Raw genomic sequence first — 25,525 nt, 5'->3', positions numbered from 1 at the left:
AACATCTTTCAAGAAATCCCCATTAAACTACTTTTGTATTTTAATTATTTATTTTTATTAAAATACACATTTAAGTAAAGAGGATGGATGATATAAAGCATTGTGTATTTTTTCATTTGCTACTTATATCATGACAGACTAGTTTGAAAGGTTTACAGCTCATTATGGAAGAGTGAAACAAGTAAATAGAAACATACAAGGCTTACCTTTTTTTTTTTTTACCTATTCAAGAAGCACTAAGTAGTAAAACTGGCAAAAACTAATCTGTTGCAGTGGGAATAGTGAATCACATTTTCTTAAAGAAAAGAAATTAACTAGCAAATTATTAACCAATTAATCTGGTGAATGATAATAGATAATTAGTTGTGAGTGCATGTCTAGTTAATAATGAACCTAGAGTGCTTTAAAGTATTAATGACTCAAAGGATCATGCATCTAAACCAAAGTATTTAAGTTATTTTTTGCTTAAATGTGGTTACCATGTTGATCCTAAATTAATTTCTAATAGCTAATCTCTAAACCTTCTATTATTCAAATTATGTGCAAGTAATTATTTATTTTGAATGCTCATAATTCACAGTTTTTGTATGTAGGAGCTGCATAAGAAGTGACCACAATTAAAGTCAGAGCTATTTTAAAAATACTTATAAGCATGTGGGTTTCAGAAGGGGGGGGAAGATACCATTTTTTATTTTAAAAAAAAGGGAAAATAGGAATCAATTTTTTGGTGTATTTGTCTAGAACTATTTTTCCCCCCTTTGAGAGAAAATAGTATCCCTCATATTTTACAACATTTCTTTGAAAAACCTAAACATCCAATCTTATTTCACTGTAAAAATACATTATATCCAGATTTGATGTAACAAAAGGAATTAATTTAGGTGGCAACACAAAAAAAAATCACAGATAATAAAATATCTTGATCAAAGATAGCATGGATGAAATCAAGAGCACAATTATGTCCGTAAAAGAAACAAGACACTAACTGTTGATGGGACATTGAAAGAAGGTTCCAGTTCAAGAAGGTTTACATCACCTTCCATACCTCCATTTCCCAGGTTACTGAAATCATCCCAAAACTCTTCCAGCTGAGAAAATAAGAGAAAGATAATTATTACCTAAATAGATAGAATTTAATTAGTTAGAAACACAATATTTACTATAATTCAACCAAGATTAAGTAGGACTTCAGTAAAAAAAATTAAAAAGCTTTAATTTATGAAATCAAACTGATAATTTTACTCTGTGAAACATCAATTAGGATTAAATTGAACAGATTCAAGAGGAGTAAATTATTAAAAGCAGAACAAAAGCTTTTTTTTCATCTTTTTCCACCCAGACATCTGAAAATTATATGAGACAACAATGGAGAAAATAGGAAACACCCACATATACACTTACATCTGGCACATACACGTAGATACCAGGTCCATACATGCTTGAGTACTTCCAACTTTTATTGATGCAAGTGTTACAAAGCACTTTGACACTGCATACACCAGCCATCCCCAAATATTTGAAAAAGATAGTGCTAATGCACATCTTATAAGTAAACACACATACACAAATACAACTAGTACACACTTAGATTACACATACACACCTAATACACCTTTATATCTTACTGCTTATACAGGGAATCTAATTATTATGGTGTTTTATCATTTGGCAATGAAGGGTAGAGGTTCTAAACTGTCTTCACAATTAAACATGCTTCTTTGTGAACCATACAAGAAACATCTTGTCACTCTTGTTATTATACAAAAGACTGGAAACACGTTATCCAATACCAATAACTAAACAATTTGACACTTTTCAGCTACTCCATTGATCATTTGTAAATTTAAAATATCCTTTGTAGAAACATTTTTTTTCCCACATCAGCTTTCCAAACCTTTGATAAACTGATTTCTACAAAATGTTTCCAGAATTTTACTTTTTTTCTGTAATATACACAAACTTTAGTAACTAATAGTATGTTATTTAATTTACACTTTATCGTATGACTTCATCTACTAGCACTAGTCTTTCAATCCACCTTACCAGATTTGCAACCATTACTGCTATTCAGCATTTATAAAGATCAGTAAAGTTGCTGGCACTCAGAATTTCGCACACATTTACATATTATTATTCAACCTCTAACAACCATTATCTAGATTTGTGTAAAAGCATCATTTAAGTGAAAGTGTTCTTATAGGAGTCACAAAAACGATGTTTGTATTAAAGCATGTGACAACTATAATGACTACTCAACACTGTCTTCAAAATGTTAGCATATAGTTTTTCAAATACTGTTCACTTAAAAAAAACAAACTAACTATCAAAACCAGTGTTATCTATCTCCTCCCCCCTTTTGGGGGGAGATAGTCATAAGTTACTTATGTTTAACATAGTGGTTTTACAATACAGACAAGTATTAGGTCTTTTACATTTTTAAACACTATAATCTTAGCCCATGGAGATTTTGAGATTTAGTGTGTGTAATGACAGTATTCCAATCACATTATAGCTATCTTATCCATTGCAGACATGTTGGCAACAGATATGACAGATATAGTGTGGTTGAAAATCCCCAAAATATTATATTAAGAATGTAGTGTGTGAAAATGTAACAGGCCAAATCCTAATGGCTTAGGATAAGTATAGTTCTAATCATTTTTCAATAGTTTGTCAAGGGGATAATACATATCATAACTGTTATTTAATGAATGATTTAGGTTTATCAAAACAGTGTATGGAAAACATTTGTGAGTGTGTGTGGGAGGCATGACCACTTGTAGCCTGTGGACATGATGTCACTGATCAGAAGCCCTTGCAAATAACCAAGTGAACTAATTTAAAAGTTTGAAGATGAAACTGGAGCCTCAATATCGTTCTTATTAGAATATTTTCTATAGAGTATCAAAAATGTGAGGCGCTAAATATGGTATTTCATGATGTTACACAACTTATTCTGGACAAGTGTCCAATTTGTTGCGTTGCGTATGTTACGTATTACAATTTCAAATAACCGGCAATTTGAATTTAGAAGTTAATTAATTGTTAATATGTATCAAATTTATGATATTTCCCAACAAGATTGATTCATATTTGTTTTTTCTTAACACAAATTTACTTTAATATACAAACAATACAATCTATAATGATGATTATTACAAATAATGATTTATATACAACAGTTTTACACTTGCAGGCAATACTGAGTCTTGTATCCAGTCTAAAACTGAATATTTTAACGACGATCCAGGTCAACGACAAGTAGATTAATTCTGAGTTGATATTGTCACATCTCACTTGAGCTAGCTACCTTGAGCTGCCTTACACCGCTGACTTTTTACTTATGAAAATACTAGGTCTTTGTATAAATGATGTCTAAGTAATTCAGCGAATGTGAACACTTTGGATTGTTCGAAATCTATAACATTCCTAGCCCAATTCTGTAGTTTCCCGATTATAATAGGCGTTAATCACGTTTGTTTTGTTTGTTTGTTTGTTTGTTTTTTGGAATTTCGCACAAAGCTACTCGAGGGCTATCTGTGCTAGCCGTCCCTAATTTAGCAGTGTAAGACTAGAGGAAAGGCAGCTAGTCATCACCACCCACCGCCAACTGTTGGGCTACTCTTTTACCAACGAATAGTGGGATTGACCGTAACATTATAACGCCCCCACGGCTGGGAGGGCGAGCATGTTTGGCGCGACGTGGGCGCGAACCCGTGACCCTCGGATTACGAGTCGCACGCCTTACGCGCTAGGCCATGCCAGGCCCAGGCGTTAATCACAATTATAGCTTCTACGGCCTAGAGCACATTGACAGTAGTTGATTAATAATAATAATATTACTGTCCTTTAATGTGTTGGTTTATCTAGTTTCTAGAATGTCCAACAGTGTTCGAACACGCTACGTTTTCGCAAAACAAATAATTGCACAATAAACTTCCAACAATATATGTCGCATGCAAACTGAAACGCATGTAGGTATTAAAATAAATGTATAAAAGTAAATCCTTTACAAAGTAGAATAATGATTTTCTAAGCCCAAACAGTAATAAAATAAATTTTACAAATGTATTATACCCTTAAAAAACAAGACAATAAATGATAAAGTGAAATATATTTTGAAAATTTGTTACAAACATTGATAAAATACCTATATATATGTATGTGTAAAGTATTCCTTAAAAACACAAACACCGTAATACAGTGTTACTATCGAAAGGCATAAAAGTTTATTATCTTTTTAAGCTCTTTACAAGTGCAAAGTACAAAACACTAAAAGGGTTTCAAATAGTACAACTGGACCTTATATAGCTGAAGCTCCTTAGCTTGGTTAAGCCAGCTCCAACAATGACGAACGACTCGAACCTGAGATTTAATGTTCCTGATCGCAAACAGGCACAGACATCAATGTGGGTATTTTTAGCATTACCATATCTGTAGGCCTAAGAATGTTTAAAGGCAAATAAACTGGTTCCATTTGACCATTGACATGACCGTTTTTCTGCATAATGAATGTGTACATGTAGAGAAAAACACATACATAAAAACTGGAAATGCAAGATATTAAACAAGGTTATCAGAAAAATTCTATGATACGCCTGCCTTGTGGCATTGGTGTGCGATCTATTTTCTTTCATGCAAAGTTCCATTTTCTTTATCTTACAAAGAATTATCTAAGTTAAGAATACAATACTCCCAAATTATACAGTTTAAGATATTCTGCTTTTAAGCAGGACAAATTGAGAGATATTATCAAGATTACTGCCATAGAAGCAATACACTCTAGTTTGACTGATGTTGTATTACATTTGCTGAATTCTTCGCTGGAACATTTAATATCTAGCTCTATGTACATAGTTTTCTTTGATAAGAAGTATTGATTATTTTCATAAAAACTAATAACGTTGTAAATCCATAGACTTACCGCTGTACCAGCGGGGGGACATATAAGTACATAAATAACAAGGTTACTCGTTTGGTTTACCACTACCTGAAAAACACTGCTTTACATCAAACCTGAGGAATGTTGTGGCTAACCTGACCTCACATGAGGTCAGTCCGGAGTACGATCTCGGATGGCTACTTTTACATTTTCTACATTGTACATTGAATTTACTAAACACATTTTATTTCATTAAGGTTCATAATTTCATGCTTTTTGATCAGAGAGCATTCTGCAAATGGTCTATTAACTTGACGAGTGTATTTATATATAATGCAAAGTCAAATATTCTTTTCAGGCATACACGAGACTAGTTATTATATGAATAAGTAGAATAATTCGATAATTTAAAACTTCTATGAACTTTAAAAATTGTAAATACCAATTAAAAAATATTACTTTTTCCTACATTCGTCAGTTCAGTAAAAAATGGGATGGCGACAGGGGCATAGCTAATCTCGAAACCGAGCCCTAAATGCCTATATTTGTAAAAGTCAGAGGTACGTTTTAATATGTAGTCAGACAAACGAAATGCCTTTTTCTGTGTACTGTGTCAATTTTTAGTCAGTTTAGGTCGACAACTGATCCATGGGTTGAGTTTGGATATCCCAGAGATTACTTTTGTACCACTGCTATTATTTTTGAAGCACTGCATGCACTGTTAGGGTTCATTTAGGTTGACCATACTGATGGAACAGAAGAATGAACAAAACATAATAAAAACTGATATGGGAAACATTTTTTTAGCGTAAGTACAAAAATGGGCATTTTGTTTATCTGAACACATTTTAAAAGGTGTCTCCAACTTTCAGCCACACCCCTAAAGGGAAGTTTCTAAAGTCATTGCCAAGTAAGGTCACATTATCACGTATATACAAATGATATACATAACGAATTAAAACAAAAATTACCGATTAAACATTATTTTATATAATTATTATTTTTCATAGTTAATTAAATACATGTTTGCACATGTATGAAACAACAATAACTCCTAAGATTACGTGTAATTTTTTTTTTAACTTTATTGAAATAATAACTGTTCGTTTCAACAGTTTTTTTTTTTTTCAAATCTTTTCTACACAAATAATTATGATGTAATATCTTGGTATTACGTGTTCCTTCTATGGCTCCCGTTTTATTGATGCATAATGTATATAATGCCTCTAGAGATGCATTTGTAACGGGTTTTAGGCGCTAATAAAATATTCTCCGATACCCTAATTTTAGAGAAACGAGGTGAAGCCGGGTCTAGCGCCCTTACAATCCGTTAAGGCGAATGGATACCTAGGTAATGTTTAAACATCACGGCTGGTTTCATACTCCGTAGGAGTTAACTGAACAGAAATATCGAGGCGGAAATTACACACATACACACACACAAAGAGCACAATACACACATATGGATGTGATACATGTGCCACAATCTGCATGCGATTTATCAGCAATAAAGATAATTTATTTTTCGTCCTAGAAACATCACCGAATCACACAAATTCATTGACTTTTCCCAGTTTGTGCTCGTAAAATGGAATTTTCTGACGTTTGTCGGACCAGGAACGCAAAATATAACATTCGCCGACTTTTTCTCGTTGCCTGGTCCTTGGGACCGTCATCAAGTCAGTAAACATTAAATGATATGGATCCATATGTAATTTGGTGCAGAAATGGTATATGTTTGAAATTCCGATGCAGTCCAGGGTTAAGATGTTCCGATCAAATCCAATAATTTAGTTTATCATAATTTCTAGAGCTCAAACATTATTTATAATTTTTTTCCCAACTTAGAAAGCAGATGATTCTAGATAAGCAAACACTGAGAGTCAGTGGATCTTATTTAAATGTTTATCCACTTGTTTGTTTGGGGAGGTTTCGCGCTAGGTCACATAAGGATTATATACGCATACTCGTCCCTTGTTTTGAAATGATAGACTGGAGGGTGTGCCTAGCTTTGAAAGACCGTATTATTCACACAGTCAAATTTATTTGTTTCGAATTTCGCGCAAAGTCAGCCATACGAGGGGCTGTCTGCGCTAGTCGTCCATAATTTAGCAGTATAAGGCTAGAGGGAAGACAGCTAGTCTTCACCACCCACCGCCAACTCTTAGGCTACTCTTTTTATCAACCAATAGTAAGATCGACCGTCACATCATAACGCCCCCTTGACTGAAAGGGCAAGCATGTTTAGTGTGACGGGGATTCGAACCCGCGACTCTCAGATTACCTGGTCATGTTGGGCCCACAGTGAAGAGAGTATATATTGCAATACTATTGATCCAGTTCCATCGACTATAGGTTTCCTCTGTTATATAAAGGCTATTCTACTGCAATGGCCCTTCGCTAACTGTTCGAATAGGAACTTGGTACATGCACAACTAAAGACGAAGGCATTAGTTATTAATAGTGCATAAAAATTGACAAGCACAAAGCACAGTTTACCAGCCTTAGCAATCTGCGAAATATCGATGGAACACAGATGAGGTTTCACACACGTCACCTCAATTTACACGCACCACACTAGGAGCATTAACTTTAACACTACAAATTTTCTTATGGCTTCGTCTGCGTTAAGCAAAAGAAAAACCATACAAACGCATAAATTGGTTAAGTAAGTGTGCTGCATTTCACCCCGTAATAGAAAATTCGAAAAACAACAACAAATAACCAGAATTTTATTAAGAAAAACGCTAGTGCAGAAGTTACATAATACATTTTGATAAGTTATGAAGCCAATGTTAGAGAAAAATATACGAAATTGGGTTTGTAAAACAGTCTATGACGAACCCTCTACGTGTCCTACCTTGTGTGTCGTTACGTGGAGAGGGTAAACACCCCTGGTGACAAGAATAATAGTCACACCTGAAGTTACTTGTCAGAAGTATAGTTCATCATTTTGACTGTCGTTCATACTTCTATACTTATTTTCACATAAACATGATATTAACCATGGATACCCACTAAACCTACGACAATATATTGCAGACTTTCTGGGTTCTTGATTTAGCAGCCATTTGGTATTAGCTGAGTTGGTTGGTTAAGTAAGGATTTAGAGTGAAAACAAAAACAAAAAAACCAACGCTAGCTGCTCCAGTACGAACACATACAACATAACCAAATAAACAAAAATACTGTCAAACCTTTAAAAAGAATGAGCAGTCATGAACGTGGTTGGTATTGTAATACCCAAATAACAAGTTGTGAATATGAATAACAGGATTATGCATAACAGTGTAGGAGATTAGTTTGAAACTGGTGTCAAAGGCTGTCTCTTGTTGGTGTATTTCCACATTTCATCTTACAACCGCTTCCCAGTGGCACAACGGTGTCTGCAAAGTTACAACGCTAGAAACCGGGTTTCGATACCCGTGGTGGGCAAAGCACAGATAATCTTCTGTGTAGCCTTATGCTGAACAACAAAACAATTTACAAGGACTCCCTTAACGTATTTCGCCTCCCTATTATAAGCAACAGTTTAAAAAAAAATACTAATAACAGGGTATGTAAAACGAACGTGAGATAGCCGATTCTATTGAAAGTAGAACTAATATAACACTTATCGTTTTGCTGTAGTAGGCAATTGTATACCTAGCTTAATCATTATTACTGTACATGCCGAAAGTGAACCAGTTAATAACATTTTAATAAGAAAAAGAAAGAAGAGCATGTTGAAACGTGCAAAACACTGGTGTGGGAAGTCATCAATGAACGAAAACAATAAACAAAAAAACGCTTTAAAATATTGTTAAACAATTTCACACAATACCAAGTACTATATTGTAAGTGATGACGTGTAAGTACAAAACCAAATAAAACGCAAATAAAATTGTTTTGTGTACACTATAAAACTGCAAGCCATACAAATAACGAGAATGTATAATGTATATCTGTTATTATATTTAACAGACAACCAAAAATTTACTAGCAGCGTAGTTGATATCAACAAATTATTGGAGAGGTCCACTGATATTGGTTCCTCCCCCAACCTAATTATTGTCATATCAAAAGCACAACACTACTTCCTGCATACTTTCCATAAACCAAAAAGGAAATTAACATCCATTGTTATAGACCAAAAAAGTGTACACTTTTACGTGCACTCTTCACCTGGACTGAAGAAGACGTGTGAAAATGCCGAAATATATTTCTCTATAAATTTATTGTTCTGTAATAGTGGATCTTAAATCATTTTATCTTGCTTTACATGTTAGTTTGTATTTACATATTTCCATAATACATGGCCAAGCGTGTTAAGGCGTTCGACTCGTAATCCGAGAGTCGCGGGATCGAATCCCGGCCGCACCAAACATGCTCGCCCTTTCAGCCATGAGGGCGTTATAATGTGACGGTCAATCCCACTATTCGTCGGTTAAAGAGTAGCTCATGAGTTGGCGGTGAGTGGTGATGACTAGCTGCCTTCCCTCTAGTCTTACATTGCTAAATTAGGGACGGCTAGCGCAGATAGCCCTCGTGTAGCTTTGCGCAAAATTCAATAACAAACTATAACGTACTAAACTCTGTGATGATAATAGTAAAAATATTTTGAAATCGGGTTTGAAGCTCATTCATCAGTTTATTACACGTTCTTTAGTACACGGCGACAGCTGTAATTCTATTAAATGTGTATTTCGATAGTTTTTTTTTTCTGTTTAAATTGCACAAAGTCACATCTGGAGTTTGAAAACTTTCTCTGTACATACGTAAGAGAACAATAGCTTGAACTGCATTCGATATTTCACATTATATGTAGATATTATACACAATTAATTACTGGCGCACTGTAAGTTACTTTTATAGTATTGCATAAACATGTAGAACTTGAACATCGCTATCTACTACAAAGATAATTAAAACGGGCCGCTAATATAACCCTCGCCCCGATAAATTACAAAAATGTCCTTTATGATAACTGACTTTTTTTGCCTCACAACTAAAACAAAATATTGGAAGGAGATTATACAGTTAGTAGGGATAGAAACTGTACTTTAAAACTTCGAGTCAAAATAATGCTTTATTTTTGAGTGAATGGTCACGTGAGTTGAGCAGATGGGATAGCTTCACAACTACATTAAAGAGAAGTTAAAGCACTGTAATTATATTGCGCTCCACATATAGCAGATGTAATCTTACATTTGTTACCGCAAACCATAAAGAGAGTTCACGGTTCTTATAACATATGACACGATACTACCGATTTACAATATAACCTGACAAAGGAATATGGCCGTGGCAAAACGTAGCAAGCACGAGTTATACAGATAGATATCCAGGTGGTTTTCTATTAACCACATCGTAATAGGCTTTAAATGTCGTTATAAAGATCACGAAAACCTGAATACGTGTTTTGCAAGTTTCTATAAACGATAGCGTTTAATCTTATTTTTATTTTCGTAGATCGACTTGTACTTGAAGCCAACATAGTGTTTCATGATAAGTTTGCCAAACAGATCGATTTCTGTATCAGATTACCAATGGTAAGGTACTCACACTCTAAACTTTGGTTACAAGTTTTTATGAAATTTACAGTAATAAACAGACGATTCTTTATGTATTTTAGTTACAATATTAGCTAGATATAAATAACTAAAATTATTATTTTTTTAATAATTATAATAGTAGCCATACGTAACAGATATGATTTGTGAAGCTTTGGACATGACAATTTTACTTCTGTACCTTGCAATTCGCTAAAAACTAGTCTCGTCAGACGTTATTGGGTTAAAGGCCGAAAACATTTATGATACCTGATTGATGATAGAGGGTTGGTAAAAGAGGGTTTTCATGGTTTGCCTGTCACTCATAATCAAGGCAGTTATTATTAACTGTAACTTTGTATTTCAAGACGGCTTATTAAAACTTTTATTAAAATAAAGCAGAGAATAACGTTTCGATCTTCTTAGGCCATCTTCAGGTTAACAAAGAGTTGTTTCGGTGTTATTTCGGTAGGTCTTTTTTTTTCTCTCTAAAATTTTCTCAATAATGAATATCACTATTTTTCACACTTTAACACATACAAAACATGTATAATCTAAGGATTTTTGATAAACATTGACTTAGTTTCTGTTAGGAATCAAAGAGGTGTATTACATACATATGTATACTGCTGCATGTATGCATTGAAAAAAAGTCGGCGTTTATAATAAGCATTGAGGCATTTTAGTGACCCAAGTGTGAAATTATATTTATGGAAAAACAAAATTAAAGGCTTTAAATGTCTAAACATGAAAAACATTACGCCGGGATTCCGAAACAGCTTCTTAAAACGTAAAAAAAAAAAAAAAAGAAAAAAATTCGCGTAACATTACATTTCTAACAGAAGTATACTGTGAATGTTTTAAAGTGATAAGTCGTAAATATTGTTTTCATTAAGACGTTAAAAATACGTGTATATGAAAATTAGTTACAAACAACAAGAATCTTAACAAAATCACCAAAAAACAAAACGAGAAACCTTTTCGATCCTCCTTTCGTCGTCTTACCTCTTACGCACTGACGACCAGATTCATTCAATTTAGCTTATACTGAAATACATATAATAATAATCGTGACACCAACGTTTTATTGGAGGAAAGCCCAAAAGGTTAATATTTTAAATAAATGTCCTTATCGGAGGGACGTTGAAAAATGACTGTTTTAGATTACAAAAAACGTGTTGTACACGTTACGAAAATGTGTGCTTTCTTACATGAACCTCATTAGAAGGTTGCATAATTTATGTATTTCTGTGCGTAATTTTAAATTTTAAACCTCAATACGACACATTTCACATATAGAAGTATAAAACAAGTTTCAATGAAAATTTGTCGCAATCACAACCTTTTTGTTTACAGAATTTGAAATGAAATACACTTTGGAAATATAAATTTTTTGATACAAATCATTACCTTGTCAACTCTTACAGGTATTGTGTTCTATAAGTTACCCTGTATTCAATCATACATCTCTACACCGTCTATGATACAATTTTATACTTTAAAAAAAAAAAGAGAGTCAATATTTGATCTTTAATTTCTTTGTACTGTTGTCTGATATATCTTCAACTTATGCCCACTTCTCAATGATCTGTACAATAAGATACAGTGTATGTGTGTATCACCCAATTCCCCCTTAACTGTTGCTCGCACCAACTTCTATATGGCGCCAAACGGATCGTCTTCGGCCACGAGGTTTTTTTACAAAGGCAAAACTTTTAATCAACTCCATAGCAAATCTGGGTATTTCGTGAAAATACTTTTACGGGTTTTCCCCGAAAGCAAGTCCCAAACTTCGCATTCATTTACATTAGAGCACGCAAATAAGTTGGCTTACTAATTAACGTTCGTAAATTGGTTAAAGAAATAAAATTTTCATTGTAGCGGCAACGTTCAATTAAAGTGAAATAAAGCACAAGATAGTATATCAAGTTTTGAATTTGAACTACAGAGATCCTGTAAACGTGGGCTATAGGCCCACGGATTCACTAGTAAGTACAATATTATTACCTTTTTAGATTTGTTAGCCTATTCTTCGCATTATTAAGGTTAATTACCTCTTCTCTGATCCTTCTCTCACAAACAGAATGTAAACAAAAAATACACATTTCTGCTGAATTGCAAGAACTATTTTTTTAATCTACGTATGATATTATTCTATAATGTTACGGGAGCTCCAAAATGAAGTTATAAATACACCAATCGTTTTTATTATGCGATTTAATCTTAACTTACTTCCACCTTAACGTCTAAGCCTTTCAGTACTAATTATATTTTTCCAGAGGTCTCAGAGTGACAGTGTTTGTAATTACTAATAAGTGTACCAATAAAGAAATCGGCGGTTCCAATAAGAGCCAGTAGAGTGTGCACTTGAAAATTATCGGACTTATAACACACACAAACGTTAAACTGACAAATTATGGAGGCTTAGTTTTAAAAGGCTGACTAATACAGTGGTTCCCAAACTTTCTCGTTGACGAACCAGTTCAACTGGGGGGGAGGGGATAAAAAGCCCGCGCACCATATACTAGTACTATCCCATCCGCTTTCACTTGCCACCGCAAAAGAAAACTCATCACTGACTCGAATTTTTGGACCAGCCCTCGCGAATTACCAATGGTTCTAAGACCTAGTGATCTACTCAAAGCGCAACTAGAACAAGTAGAAAATATCAGAATATACAAGGAAATAGTTCTAAACTCTGCACATCGCCTAAACAGCCACAAAGAGAAACCATCTAGAATTCATGTGTGGCTGTAATTACTGACTAAAGGGAAGAAAGCCTGTCAAGATGCAACTGTCACATATAAAAAAAGAGGGCTTTGCCCCACTCTTTAAACCGAATAATGAAATCGGCTAGGACTTTTCTAACGCCACCACAGCTGAAGTGCGAAAATACTTGTAATACTGATAGTGCTTTACTGTGTGTGTGTGTGTGTGTGTGTGTGTGTGTGTGTGTGTGTGTGTGTGTGTGTGTGTGAGAGAGAGAGAGAGAGAGACTATGTTATCATGAAGCCTGCAATAAACAGTCCTAGAAGTAAAAACAATTAACAAAATTTACAGAAATACTAACAACAACATCTTTGATTAATGTACGGTCTCTTGTTGATAATTCGAAATATATTAGTTAAACATATATGTTGCATATATATTCATAACATGCTTAAAATCATAAAAAGCTATATCCTGAAACTCTTTTGATTCCACCCCCACCCCAAACTCACCTCTGAATCATTTCTGCTAGGCATTTTTAAAAAGGGCACGGGGACCACCTTATATCTTCAGTGGTAGTAGCATGATTTCTGGTTAAATGTTTACCGATTCATTGGTTGATATATTACATATAGTTCCTAGGGTGAAAAATCTTAAATACAATGTTCTTGGTCACTAGTGTAAAGTGTAGCAACCATTCTTTACACATTAGCCAATCTAGGCACAAGGTCGGCAGTGACGTCAGTATCAGAAAATGAACGTCACAGTAAAGGAGGAGCAACATTTATTTGTCGTATTCGCCCATTTTTATTTTATTTTTGTACAGTTGATCTGGATGCACAACGAGGTTGAAAACCGCTGTTAAATAACAGCAGTAAAAACTTAACACCAATCTGCACTCCGCTGATAGCGGACGGTACAGAGTTCAAATCAATTTACTGCTAAAATTATGAGACATTTGTTTCGTTAAAACACATTCTGTGATAGCTGATAACTCAACAAAAACTGATTCGATACTAAGATAATGACATGAACATGGAGGGAGAGAAGGACATTCTGATTAAGTAAAATCATGGTCATAGAGAATAGTTCTCAGCCCAACGACTAACGAGGGAAAAATCCGTACCGTAGTTTTACTTTTATCTAATTGATTGTCACAAACTCATTTCCTCCGGGGTGATAATTTTGCAATAGTCCATGACCTTCGACCCTTATAGCGACTGTTGTTGCTCACCAACTGTATACTATTTTCTGAAATCCTAAAAAAGTTAAATAGGTTTGCTAAATGTATTTTTTTTTTACTTCAAGCCTTCTTTTTAAGCACACCTTATTTCTTCCATATCATGATAACTGACATGCTAGTTTCGTTTCTTTGGCAACTTTCCACACAAGAAAACCAAAAACAATAAAGCAACAACTAGCACTCGACGCGAATTAAAATATTAATCACATTTACAAAATATAAATTTTTCAACTCTTCAGATCCTTAAAAAAAATTAAAAAAATGCGTATTCATTATTATTACATTTACTTCAAAGTAGAGTTACAAACAAAATAAGTGGTGACGTAAGAATTACAAGATGACAAGAGACGATACGAAACACAACTGATGAGAAACGAGTACATACTGCTCACACAGAATTTACAAGATTTTTGATTTAATACTTAATGCAGTCGTTCCAATGCTAATCCCACTGCATAATTGCGTATCTTGTTGAATATGTAAATAGTTTTTTTATTATTTAAGACAATTAACATAATTTTGTATCTAACGTGAATAGAACCTGAAATGTTAAATATTGATGACATTTAGCTGATAATAAAAACGCACATACATTGAATATACTGAGTGGGTCAAATAACGTTTATAAAACTGTAAGAACACCTTTAGTATTCACCATAGTTGCTAATGAATGAAAAATTAAAACAACTTTGCACACATAAATGATCATCCTAGGCAACAACCACAACTAATTTAAAATCACGGTGGAATTACATGTAACAAAATTACATTTTTGATACTGTTAGGCCGTCGTACGTTGTGTGATACTACTTAAAATGGATCGCTCTCAGAAAGAATACGTAATAGCTTTTCCCGACGGCAAATATTGACACAATTAGATCATAACGGAGCGTTCCGATCAGAGATACAAAATTTAGTGTTAATAAGGGCAAACAACGGTTAAGAGGTTAAAGTTCATCAACACACGACTTGTAGTTACTCCCATTCAGCCCCCTACTAGTACAGCGATATGTCTTCGGATTTACAACGCTAAAATTAGGGGTTCGATTCCCCTCGGTGGGCTTGGCAGATAGCCCAATGTGGCTTTGCTATAAGAAAACACACATAATCCCATTCAGCCGTCTCATATCTCAGGCAGATGGAGAATACAAAGTTTATTCATGCTATTCTATGCGGAGATGTATTGGTTAAATCACTAGATGCAGCCCTGTGGGTTCTGGAAAACGTCCGTTGAGAAACCGTTGTCTTTGTACGTTAGACACATCATGTAAAGCCACAAAAAAGTGAAACAAATAAACAAGAAACTCGTCACTGACTTGAATTTTGGACCTGCCTCCAAAGCCATCAGGAGTAGCCTCGCGAACCATCAGCAATTCTAGGACCACACTTTTAGAACCCCTGATCTACAGAAGGAACAGCTAGAACAAGCATGGGTGTTATTTGAACTTGATAGCTTTACGAAGAAGCCTTTTGCAGTAAACGTTATGCTGTATGGCTAATGTTGAAATGCACAGTCGTGAGTTAGAATACTACTGGATGTGCCGAAGATCCAAAATAGTCTTAAGATATCGAATTCTGTATTTAAAAGCAATTTAAAGTACAAGATATTCGCCTTAATTGGTACAAGTCTGTTAAAAAAAAAAAGGAAGCTCCTGCAAGTACATTAAAATAAATTCGGCCATAGATCAGTTAACCGTTTTTTCGTGACTGAATAACAAGCAACATACCGATATGATCAATCAGTTTCTAAAACGAAAGTTTTCAAGACTTGAAAAAATACGAAAAACGTTCTTATGTATATTTTACCAGTCGTAAAGAATTTGTTTCCTGTTGTATTTCATTAAACAGAACAATTCCGCAACAATTTTTTCCCTCTTGATAACAAATTAATACCAAAATACAATTTTTAAACTACATCACATGGTACCTACGAAGGATTGCGTTTTGGTTTAGCCCATATCTCCAATCATTTTAGTTTATTCATAATTTAATTCCGGTAATTAATTAGTAAGCCATGGTTGTTACACGAAATAATTTGAAATGTCTTGTTTATAAAATTTTAAATGTCTTATTTTTAAAGGCCCAGCACGGCCAAATGGTTAAGGTACTCGACTTGTAATCTGAGGGTCGCGGGTTCGAATCCCAGTCACTCCAAAGATCCTCGCCTTTTCAGGCGTGGGGGCGTTAATGTTACGATCAGTCCCACTGTTCGTTGCTAAAAGAGTAGCCCAAGAGTTGGTGGTGGGTGTTGATAACTAGCTGCCTTCCTTCTAGTTTAAACTGCTAAATTAGGGACGGCTACCGCAGATAATCTTCGTGTAGCTTTGCGTGAAATTCAAAACAAAAGATTAGATTTATAAAAATGATCAAATTTAAATATGAGTTGATTCGGACAGGTAGTTAATCTTATATTTTAACAAGTGTGGCCTTAAAATGCTGAGATAAACAAATAAAGTTTCTAAAAAAACAATTCTCCCTTGAAACAATGGTTCCAATGAATCACAAGTACAACTTTACAGCAAATATAAAACAACTATTTTTTTCTTTGAGGGAGGTGAGGGTTTGGTTTGTTTTTAATTTCGCGCAAAGCTATACGAGGGCTATTTGCGCTAGCCGTCCCTAATTTAGCAGTGTAAGACTTGGGATACTCTTTTACCAACAAATAGTGGGCTGAAAGGGCGAGCATGTTTGGTGTGACGAGGATTCGAACCCGCGACCCTGAGATTACGAGTCGAGTGTCTTAAGCACATGACCATGCTGGAGGTGAGGTTGAGATGGGAAAGGGATAATTTACAACAAAGTTTTCGTTTTGCAATTTTCTCTCAGTATGGTATCCTTAAGAGCAAGATAGTAAACCCCTCTCTTCTGTTTTACTGGAGATGTCCGGATGAAAAAAAAAAATATGTAACAGATAAATTACTATACATTAAGTTCAATTTCTTGGCAAAAATTATATATTTCACATTTTATCGTAAGCTAGCGTTCCAAGGTTTTGTAGAATACTTTACAGGCGGCTTGTTATCAGATTTTTCTATCTACCTTAACCTTTACTTCAATGCTGTTAAATTATCGAACGAAACCAAAAACCTGGCTCATTTCCTTTTTCTTCTTCTTTTTAAATTCCAATATCTCATACAGTAAGACACCGAAGGGAAGTAATAATAAGAAAGGTCGATGTTGATTTGCCAGGTGTGTATTCACAACATTTTGGTAATTAAAAGGTATGAAAATCTACTTCAGTTACTAGAAAAAAATCTTACCAGTTACCTAGAGAATGACAACAATTAGTGAACACTGAATATTATTTTATACGCAGTTTTGTGGTTGTCAACCTTTGCCTAGCGACCTATTAAGAATCCAGGAGCTTTCTGAAGTGGTTGGAAAAAGAAGAGGTCAAGTATGCAGATTAAAGTTACAATAAAGGAAAAAATATTGTGTCTGAATTAAAGGAAATGTTAATTTACTTGTGTAAGTGAAAAATGCACATTCAGTGACACAAACAGAAATCTATACAAAATAGAGGGTGGATACTACCTCTGGAGGAAACATAAATCAGTGTCGATGTCGCACTAGGGTATCCGGAGATATGCCACCCAGAACATATACCAATATATTATAAACTAAAGTGGTGCGTTTTGATGACACCAGGAGCTGTGTTTACATCTTTTGAATGTGTTTTATACACAGGGTATAAGGGTGAAGTTACGAGTACGACTGCCGCACCGTACTAGGAGGTAAGCTTTGTTTTTGAATTTCGCACAAAGCTACTCGAGGGCTATCTGTGCTAGCCGTCCCTAATTTAGCAGTGTAAGACAAGAGGGAAGGCAGCTAGTCATCACCACCCACCGCCAACTCTTGGGCTACTCTTTTACCAACGAATAGTGGGATTGACAGTCACATTATACGCCCCCACGGCTGGGAGGGCGAGCATGTTTAGCGCGACGCGGGCGCGAACCCGCGACCCTCGGATTACGAGTCGCACGCCTTACGCGCTTGGCCATGCCAGGCCAGGAGGTAAGCAAAATAGGCTTCATGACAAGAAAAAAAAAAAAGCCGTCTTTCTTTTAGCGTAAGAGAAGGGGGGGGTTAATGACGAGGAAAAAATATTGAGAGCCACTGATCTAAACAGTATATCTCTCCGAGGTTTGCCACAGTTTGCCTGATATGGTCGTCACCAATAAAACTAACATTTCAACATCGTTCGATTTGAGTATTTCGATGTTAACTTTGTCTACGTTTTATATATAGTATGAAAAATAAAGAAAAACACAACACTAGAGATAATTATCTAGTTTTCTCAAAAAAGGGCACACAACTCAATAAAGTAATTTGGTCATTATAATAACGTGAGTCTTGTTTTGGTACAACAAGCGATAATGACGTTATGTAAATTTTAATTTTTTTTTTATAAAAGGTATTTTATAATCCTTCCGAGAGGTAGAGCCTTTACAAATTTAAATAATTTAAATTTTCAACTGCATCTAGTAATCTTTTTTTGGATGGGGAAGTGATTAATCGTAGTTTTGCTATCTATAAATGAAAGCTTTTCATAAAATTTAAAAGCCTGAAAAAAATATTGTATAAAATAAACTATACTTTGTTAATTTTGTATCAAAAGACTTGTGACCTATAGTGCTAGCTGTCCTTAAGTTAGAGGTAACAGGCTACATGGAAGTCAACACCACCACTTACCTATAACCTTGAGCTATTACTACTTGCCAAACCAATAGTGGAATTTGACTACCACACTTTTATAACGTACCTGTGGCTTCTACGTTTGGAACACAATTTTTAATATTTTGGTGGTAAACAACTCCATAATCCAGCACGCTAGCCATTCGCGCGCGCTCGGCACTGAAACCTGTACTAATTTTCAGTTAAGAATCAATTTATTTTCTTAAATATACTAGGATGTTCACGGAAATGATTTTAAACACGGAAACAAAGCCATTCACTGTTCTAGTTTTAAATAAAGTCGTCGATAAATACTCACTCAGTAACTGGAGGATTTGTGTGAACTTTAAAGAAAGTTTAAATAACTGTCAAGACGTTAACTGGTCTTTTCTTATAAATGTACGACTTAATTTGTGTTGTTACCTCCAACATATTAAACAAAATACAAGTGTATATCTATTACATAACTCGGTTTAAAAACTCGCAGAAAACGTGAAGAAATCACTCATTTGCAATATAAAATAATAGAACAACCCCAGAGAAAAACCAAAACAGAGACGTTGCATAAATTAAAAGGATCCCCATGGTACAGACTGTAATATGGGATATAAAATGTGCCGTAAGTTTTAGAGATACTTGTAAAGTAGGACTCACATTACGGTGGGGATACCCCGCCTATCAGTTTCGTATGAATAAATTCATAAAAACAACATCCTAAAAAAAAAATATAGAAAATCAGAAGAGCGAGATGTGGGTGTTGAAGCCCACAACATCTCGCATCTATATCACCCTTCACTGCCTGATGGCTATCTAAAAGTAAAGAAAAATGAACTGTGTTTATGAATCACGTACTGTTAGGATCTCTAATCAACAAAAATATGGACACAATAATTCGGAAAAATTAATTTAAAAGTCTACAAAAGCCACCGGTATTATAGGATTAGCTACTGTTCTCGCTACAAATACAGAAGGTTCATTAAATTGTATTCAAATTTTTTAACATGTAAATGAGAATCACAATCAATATCGTCTACAGTAGGAAATTATACCGATCAAATTACATCTGGCTACGAGTAAGCACGTGTGGCTGCCAATGTCGCGCTGAAGAAAGCATAATCTCCATCTCTGTTTACGAGATCTTTCAACCATTTGCGATACGTTATAAAATAACCATTTCACTAAGTTTTAAAACGCGTGCACTTTCACTTATTTTTCAGTATCTAATCTACTAAATGGTGCTCCGACTACTATTTTTAGTTACCAGGAAAAAAGAAAGAAGAGTCGAAACTCAAACGTAAAATGACACGTTGAAACGATATTTAATGGGTACTACGGCTATACTAACAACCGATGTTCTTCGGGTAATTATCTTTACTAGCAAATACGCTGCGCTGTAGGCGGTTCCTTCTGTTAATAACTAATCGTAGTATTCATTCATTTTGGATAAATTTTGAGTAAGCAAGCATTTGCTGAAGAAATTTTTTTTTTTTTGGGGTGGTGGTGGATACTACAGTTGAAAAGTAGTCGGATCATGTTTGTTAGTAATACCAAACTCATTACATCAAAATCATTGAACGTACAGAGCTTAACATTTTCATAAAAACTTTCCAGATACAAACAATTTTTTTTTATACAATAAAAATACCATTTATTGAAAAAGTAATATTTTTAAAGTCCAGCTTCTCAGTACAACATTTAAAAATTACATCATTATTAATATAAACAAACCCACACATTGAAAGTCATGTTATTGATGCGAGAAGATAGTACTTTTATTTGAAATTGTGTTCTGCTATAAAGATATAATTGTTACACATACCAGTTATTTTGCCAACGGTCTGAGTCATGAATACCAAAAGTGAGAAGTTATTTATGGATAACTGTTTGTGGTGCCATTCAACTGACTGCGCAAGATTTTTGGTTGTATACATACACAGTGACATACACGCTATTTTCATTATAGTAAAATCGAAGGTAGCAATATTTGAGAAGTTCTCTTACTTTATACAATACCATAAAACTAGCTTACAATACACTATTACTTAATTTTATATATTAGAAACAGATAGTTGATTAATTTTTATTAAAATGATTTTGTATATGAAAATAAGGAAGTCACGTGTTGGCGTTTGTTCTAGAATATGATACCACCAAAAAGTGATTGCTTTTGGAAATATAAAACAGCTCTTACTGACGTAAAATATTCATACACTCAGTTCACAAAGAGTACGTTTCCTGGCGCGTATGCAGTACTTGCGGACTTACAATGCTAAATTTCAAATTTCGACTCCCCTGATGGACAGACAGCAGATAGTCCATTTTGTAGCTTTGCGCTTAAACAACAAGAACATAAAGATGTGTTTAGATTGGAGATTTAGTACCTCTGAGACGGGGATATCCTTTTCACTTAGATATCTGAAAATAAAGGAATATGAACCAACTTGGGACAACAGACCTGCAACAATTCGTACCCTAGTATTAGTAAAATAACTGTTTTGTGACAATACGGGACCTAATGGTTAATCTCGGCTGCCCTTACTCTGAAATAAACTAAAGCTGTCAATAAATAAATTTACTTCTTCTCATTGATATGTTTATCAAGTTCTCTCTTAAACTTATATTTCCTACTTCCACAATATTCGAAGACAACCCATTCCAAAGGCCGACCACCCTTATAACAGGTGATAATACAGAAATACAAAGAGCAGTGGCAAAAGTTGTCCACGTTTTCCAGGTAACATTACGCAACATAATCAAGGAGGATTTCTTCGACTGTAGACAAGGTCAACAGGGTACGAATTCACTAAAGATAAACTTCTAATAATACTCTCCATTAAATTATCACATAGCTAAACTAACTGAAAAATGAAAGGATTATTCATACTATTTCAAACGAACGCATACCAGTTAAGTCCACATATGTCTGTGCGATTGTGCTGTTGACAAAAAACGCGGGGAAATTGTCGTCCTCTTACAGTAGCCTGGTTATGGACAGCTTGCAGGAAGGAGTGATGTGCTTTGGACGCGACAGCGTTTCAACGGGGTCTCATGTGTCGAGACTACACTGCACGGATACTGTCAAGAAACACGGTCATGAGATAGAGCACGACTCGACGCGGAAAGATAGATTATTAACGACGTGATGAGTCTCCAAAGTCGTTTTAATATAACATTGGACCTCAGATCTTGCATTTTAAGAACGATCTGTTGAACATCAAACGTACGCGAAAATAACGCAAATTTTTGCCGATTTCACTACGTTTATTTTGCTAAATTTAGAAATTACGATAGATTTTTTCCACTTTGACTATGAGGTTTAAAACTAAGATTTGACGAGAATTGTAAATGTTTTAGCTCCCATGAGTAATCATTCTAGAACAGCAGTCTAAAGTAAACACAATCATAAAAATAAAGATTTCCAGCGCCATCTCGCACACAAAAAGGGAAGAAAACTGAAAAAAAAAGACTTTCACATATGCAATATTTATCTTTTAACTAATGCCAAGATTTTAAAGCATTATTAGTTCTTAACAATTAATATAATGAAAATAGCACAGCAAAATCATGGGAACCAATCCATAAAAACAGTGCTCTCATTAACACAAATACTTATGCATGGAGAGAAAGGGTTCTGCTTGTTAGATTTAAGCAGCAGCTATCAAGTTTAACCCTGGTGATTCTAATGAACTTATCTTCCACCTCTCTTAACACTCCTACGAAAAGACGTTTCTAGTCCTGATTTCTCCAAGCCCGTTGCCCTGGCTGTGGTTTCGCTAGATAGTAGATAGGGACAGTGGGAATCTCGTTAATCCATTCATTAATGGATTTAAATGGCAATTTCATTTAAATACAAAATTATTAGCCTAATATTAATAACCTTTCAAGTTGCTCTGGGGCCTATTAGGCCCTACTTTTCGTAGGAGTGTTAACCTTCATCGACCTTCGCGACTGGCCCTAAACTTGCCTCAACTACCTTTCCCAGTAAGAACATTAACAACAACCTCTCAGCGAGTGTGCATCTAGTTCAACTTTATTTTCTTTTTATCCTTCGGTTTACAAATTAAACTGAAACTCACGGAAAAGAGAAAAGACAGGTGTCGTGAGGACGTTTTTTTTTTTTTTTTTATTTCTGTTGCTTGTCTGACCTACGGTAATTTTACCATCTTTTAAAGTACGTTAGCTCATCATTGCCAACTTTTTGCAATAAGGGCAGAAACTAGTTTTTGGAATCTCACTTGGTGGCTTAAATGTTTTAGGAATTAATAACAATTTTCACAGAGGGAGTTCCGAGGAGTCCACTAAAGACGATCAGTAGCCCCTGTCACTGATGTATGGACTAAACATCCACGACTCTTACGTGAAGATCCTAAACGATCTTGCATTTCATTTTATAAACTTTAAACTTATCGATAGTTCGTGTACCATTGCTGCAAAATCGCACCCGCATTTTTTTTGAGCGATATTGACTAACTTTCCTTCCCTCTATAGTGTTATCACTTCAAAATTAGGGATTGAAAACATCAAATTTAATAACATTTCAGTAACTTTATTATTATTATTTTAAAAAATACTAGCATATAGTTGTACTCTTATTTATAAAGCACTAATATACAACCGACAGAAATCATATACACTGTCCCTCCCTTTTAAATCGGCCCGGCATGACCGGGTGGTTAAGGCACTGGACTTCATAACTTAAGGGTTGGGGGTTCGAATGCCCATCACACCAAACATGGTCGTCCTTTCAGCCGTGGGGGCGTTATAATGTTACTGTCAATCCCACTATTCGTTGGTAAAAGAGTAGCCCAAGAGTTGGCGGTGGGTGGTGATGACTAGCTGCCTTCCCTCTAGTCTTACACTACTAAATTAGGGACGGCTAGTGTAGATAGCCCTCGAGTGGCTTTGCGCGAAATGAAAAAAAAACAAACTATTTTAAATCGCCTCTTCCAATCTAGTTTTTTCTCTTATTAATATTTCTACCGGCAGAGTAAAACCTTTTGTATAATACTGTTCATATCATTTGATAATATTCACACATAAAAATACAAGACTGAATGATTACACAGTCATTCCTAATTATCTAAATCAGACATGTCAAGTCACCAATACTTACTGACAACTTACTCAGTGCTTTCATACCTCTAGTGTCGCAAAATAACCTGTTATGTAACAGATGGTCTTCTGCAATATATTCATTCAAATAGCTTTGAACGAAGTTGGTGGTGGCTCAGATAAGAAGTTTTCGTGAAAAAAAATCTTGACGAAATAAATATTATCACAAATTGTTACGATGGTTTAATAAATGCTTATTATTCAAAGTTTGTGTTTTATAAACAAGTTACTGCTCTTTACTAGCATCATGCAAAGATTAAAAAAAATAAACAAAAACAATTCCATTAAATTATTGTACAGTTAGTGCTGAACGTATCTGACAGAATTGAAATTTTACATTTATTGTGAAAAGATTTATTTTAGATGTAATCATGCGCTTCGTTTTGATTTTACCAACGCCATACATACCTTTCTTTTGTTCACGTTATAAAACATGCACACAAAAAATTAATTCTCACCTTCCACGATACACCACGGGATTAGATTAGGTCTAGAAACACCATTAGTTGTAGATCTTATTAAAATGTAACGTTTTAGAAGTAATTCATTCCCGTCAGTGTATTTAAACACTCTCAAGGTAATGATGACGACAGCTTTATTTACTTATCTATCTATATCATCGAATGTTCGTATATTTATAACAATAAAAAGTATAAAAGAAATTGTACGTGTTTTCACTAACAGCAGAAAACTCGGCTTTATTTGATATCATGTATTTGTTGTTAAGTGAAAAGCTACAGTTATAGACAAACCATGCGTAATCAAGTTGTATGTACACCAAACTCTTATCAGAGTTTAGGCTTATCGCTGAGTCACCAGGGGTCTCTTCAGTAGCTTGTTTGTTTGTTTATTTTGGAATTTCGCACAAAGCTACTCGAGGGCTATCTGTGCTAGCCGTCCCTAATTTAGCAGTGTAAGACCAGAGGGAAGGCAGCTAGTCATCATCACCCACCGCCAACTCTTGGGCTACTCTTTTACCAACGAATAGTGGGATTGACCGTCACATTATAACGTCCCCACGGCTGGGAGGGCGAGCATGTTTGGCGCGACTCGGGCGCGAACCCGCGACCCTCAGATTACGAAGTGCACGCCTTAACGCGCTAGGCCATGCCAGGCCTCTCTTCTGTAGCAAAAAACAAAAGTGCTGGTGCAAGATAACTGTGTAACCACCAACGAGTTTGTCAGATACACAGTCTATTGCATATGTGTCTTGTATGTGACCTTTGATAGATTTTATGTTGGAAAACCTTCTGCGACTTAAGAAAAAAAATATCCATAAATATGTCGCTTTCTTAAATTTAGTTGAAAACGGGCGATTCTACATGTACAATTGTATTCAACAATTATTCACATCGGCGTTTTAAAGGACCAGTG

At 34.9% G+C, this 25,525-nt stretch overlaps 1 protein-coding gene across 3 annotated transcripts in view; it reads right to left on the bottom strand.

The window, feature by feature from the left end:
• Positions 1-25,525, bottom strand: part of LOC143253301 (transcription factor EC-like) — a 95,433-nt gene that overhangs the window by 21,235 nt on the left and 48,673 nt on the right. For 2 of the 3 annotated variants that reach the window (XM_076506959.1, XM_076506962.1), the window contains exon 4: positions 987-1,088. The exons of the other annotated variant lie outside the window; for it this stretch is intronic. In XM_076506959.1, coding sequence (XP_076363074.1) covers positions 987-1,088 — 102 coding nt within the window. The remainder of the gene's footprint in view (positions 1-986; positions 1,089-25,525) is intronic. 3 annotated transcript variants of the gene reach the window in all.

This window comes from Tachypleus tridentatus, chromosome 6 (assembly GCF_004210375.1).
Source record: "Tachypleus tridentatus isolate NWPU-2018 chromosome 6, ASM421037v1, whole genome shotgun sequence".
Lineage (NCBI taxonomy): Eukaryota > Metazoa > Arthropoda > Merostomata > Xiphosura > Limulidae > Tachypleus > Tachypleus tridentatus.
The sequence above is the reverse complement of the archived record's forward strand: the minus strand, read 5'-3'. Positions and strand labels throughout refer to the sequence as shown.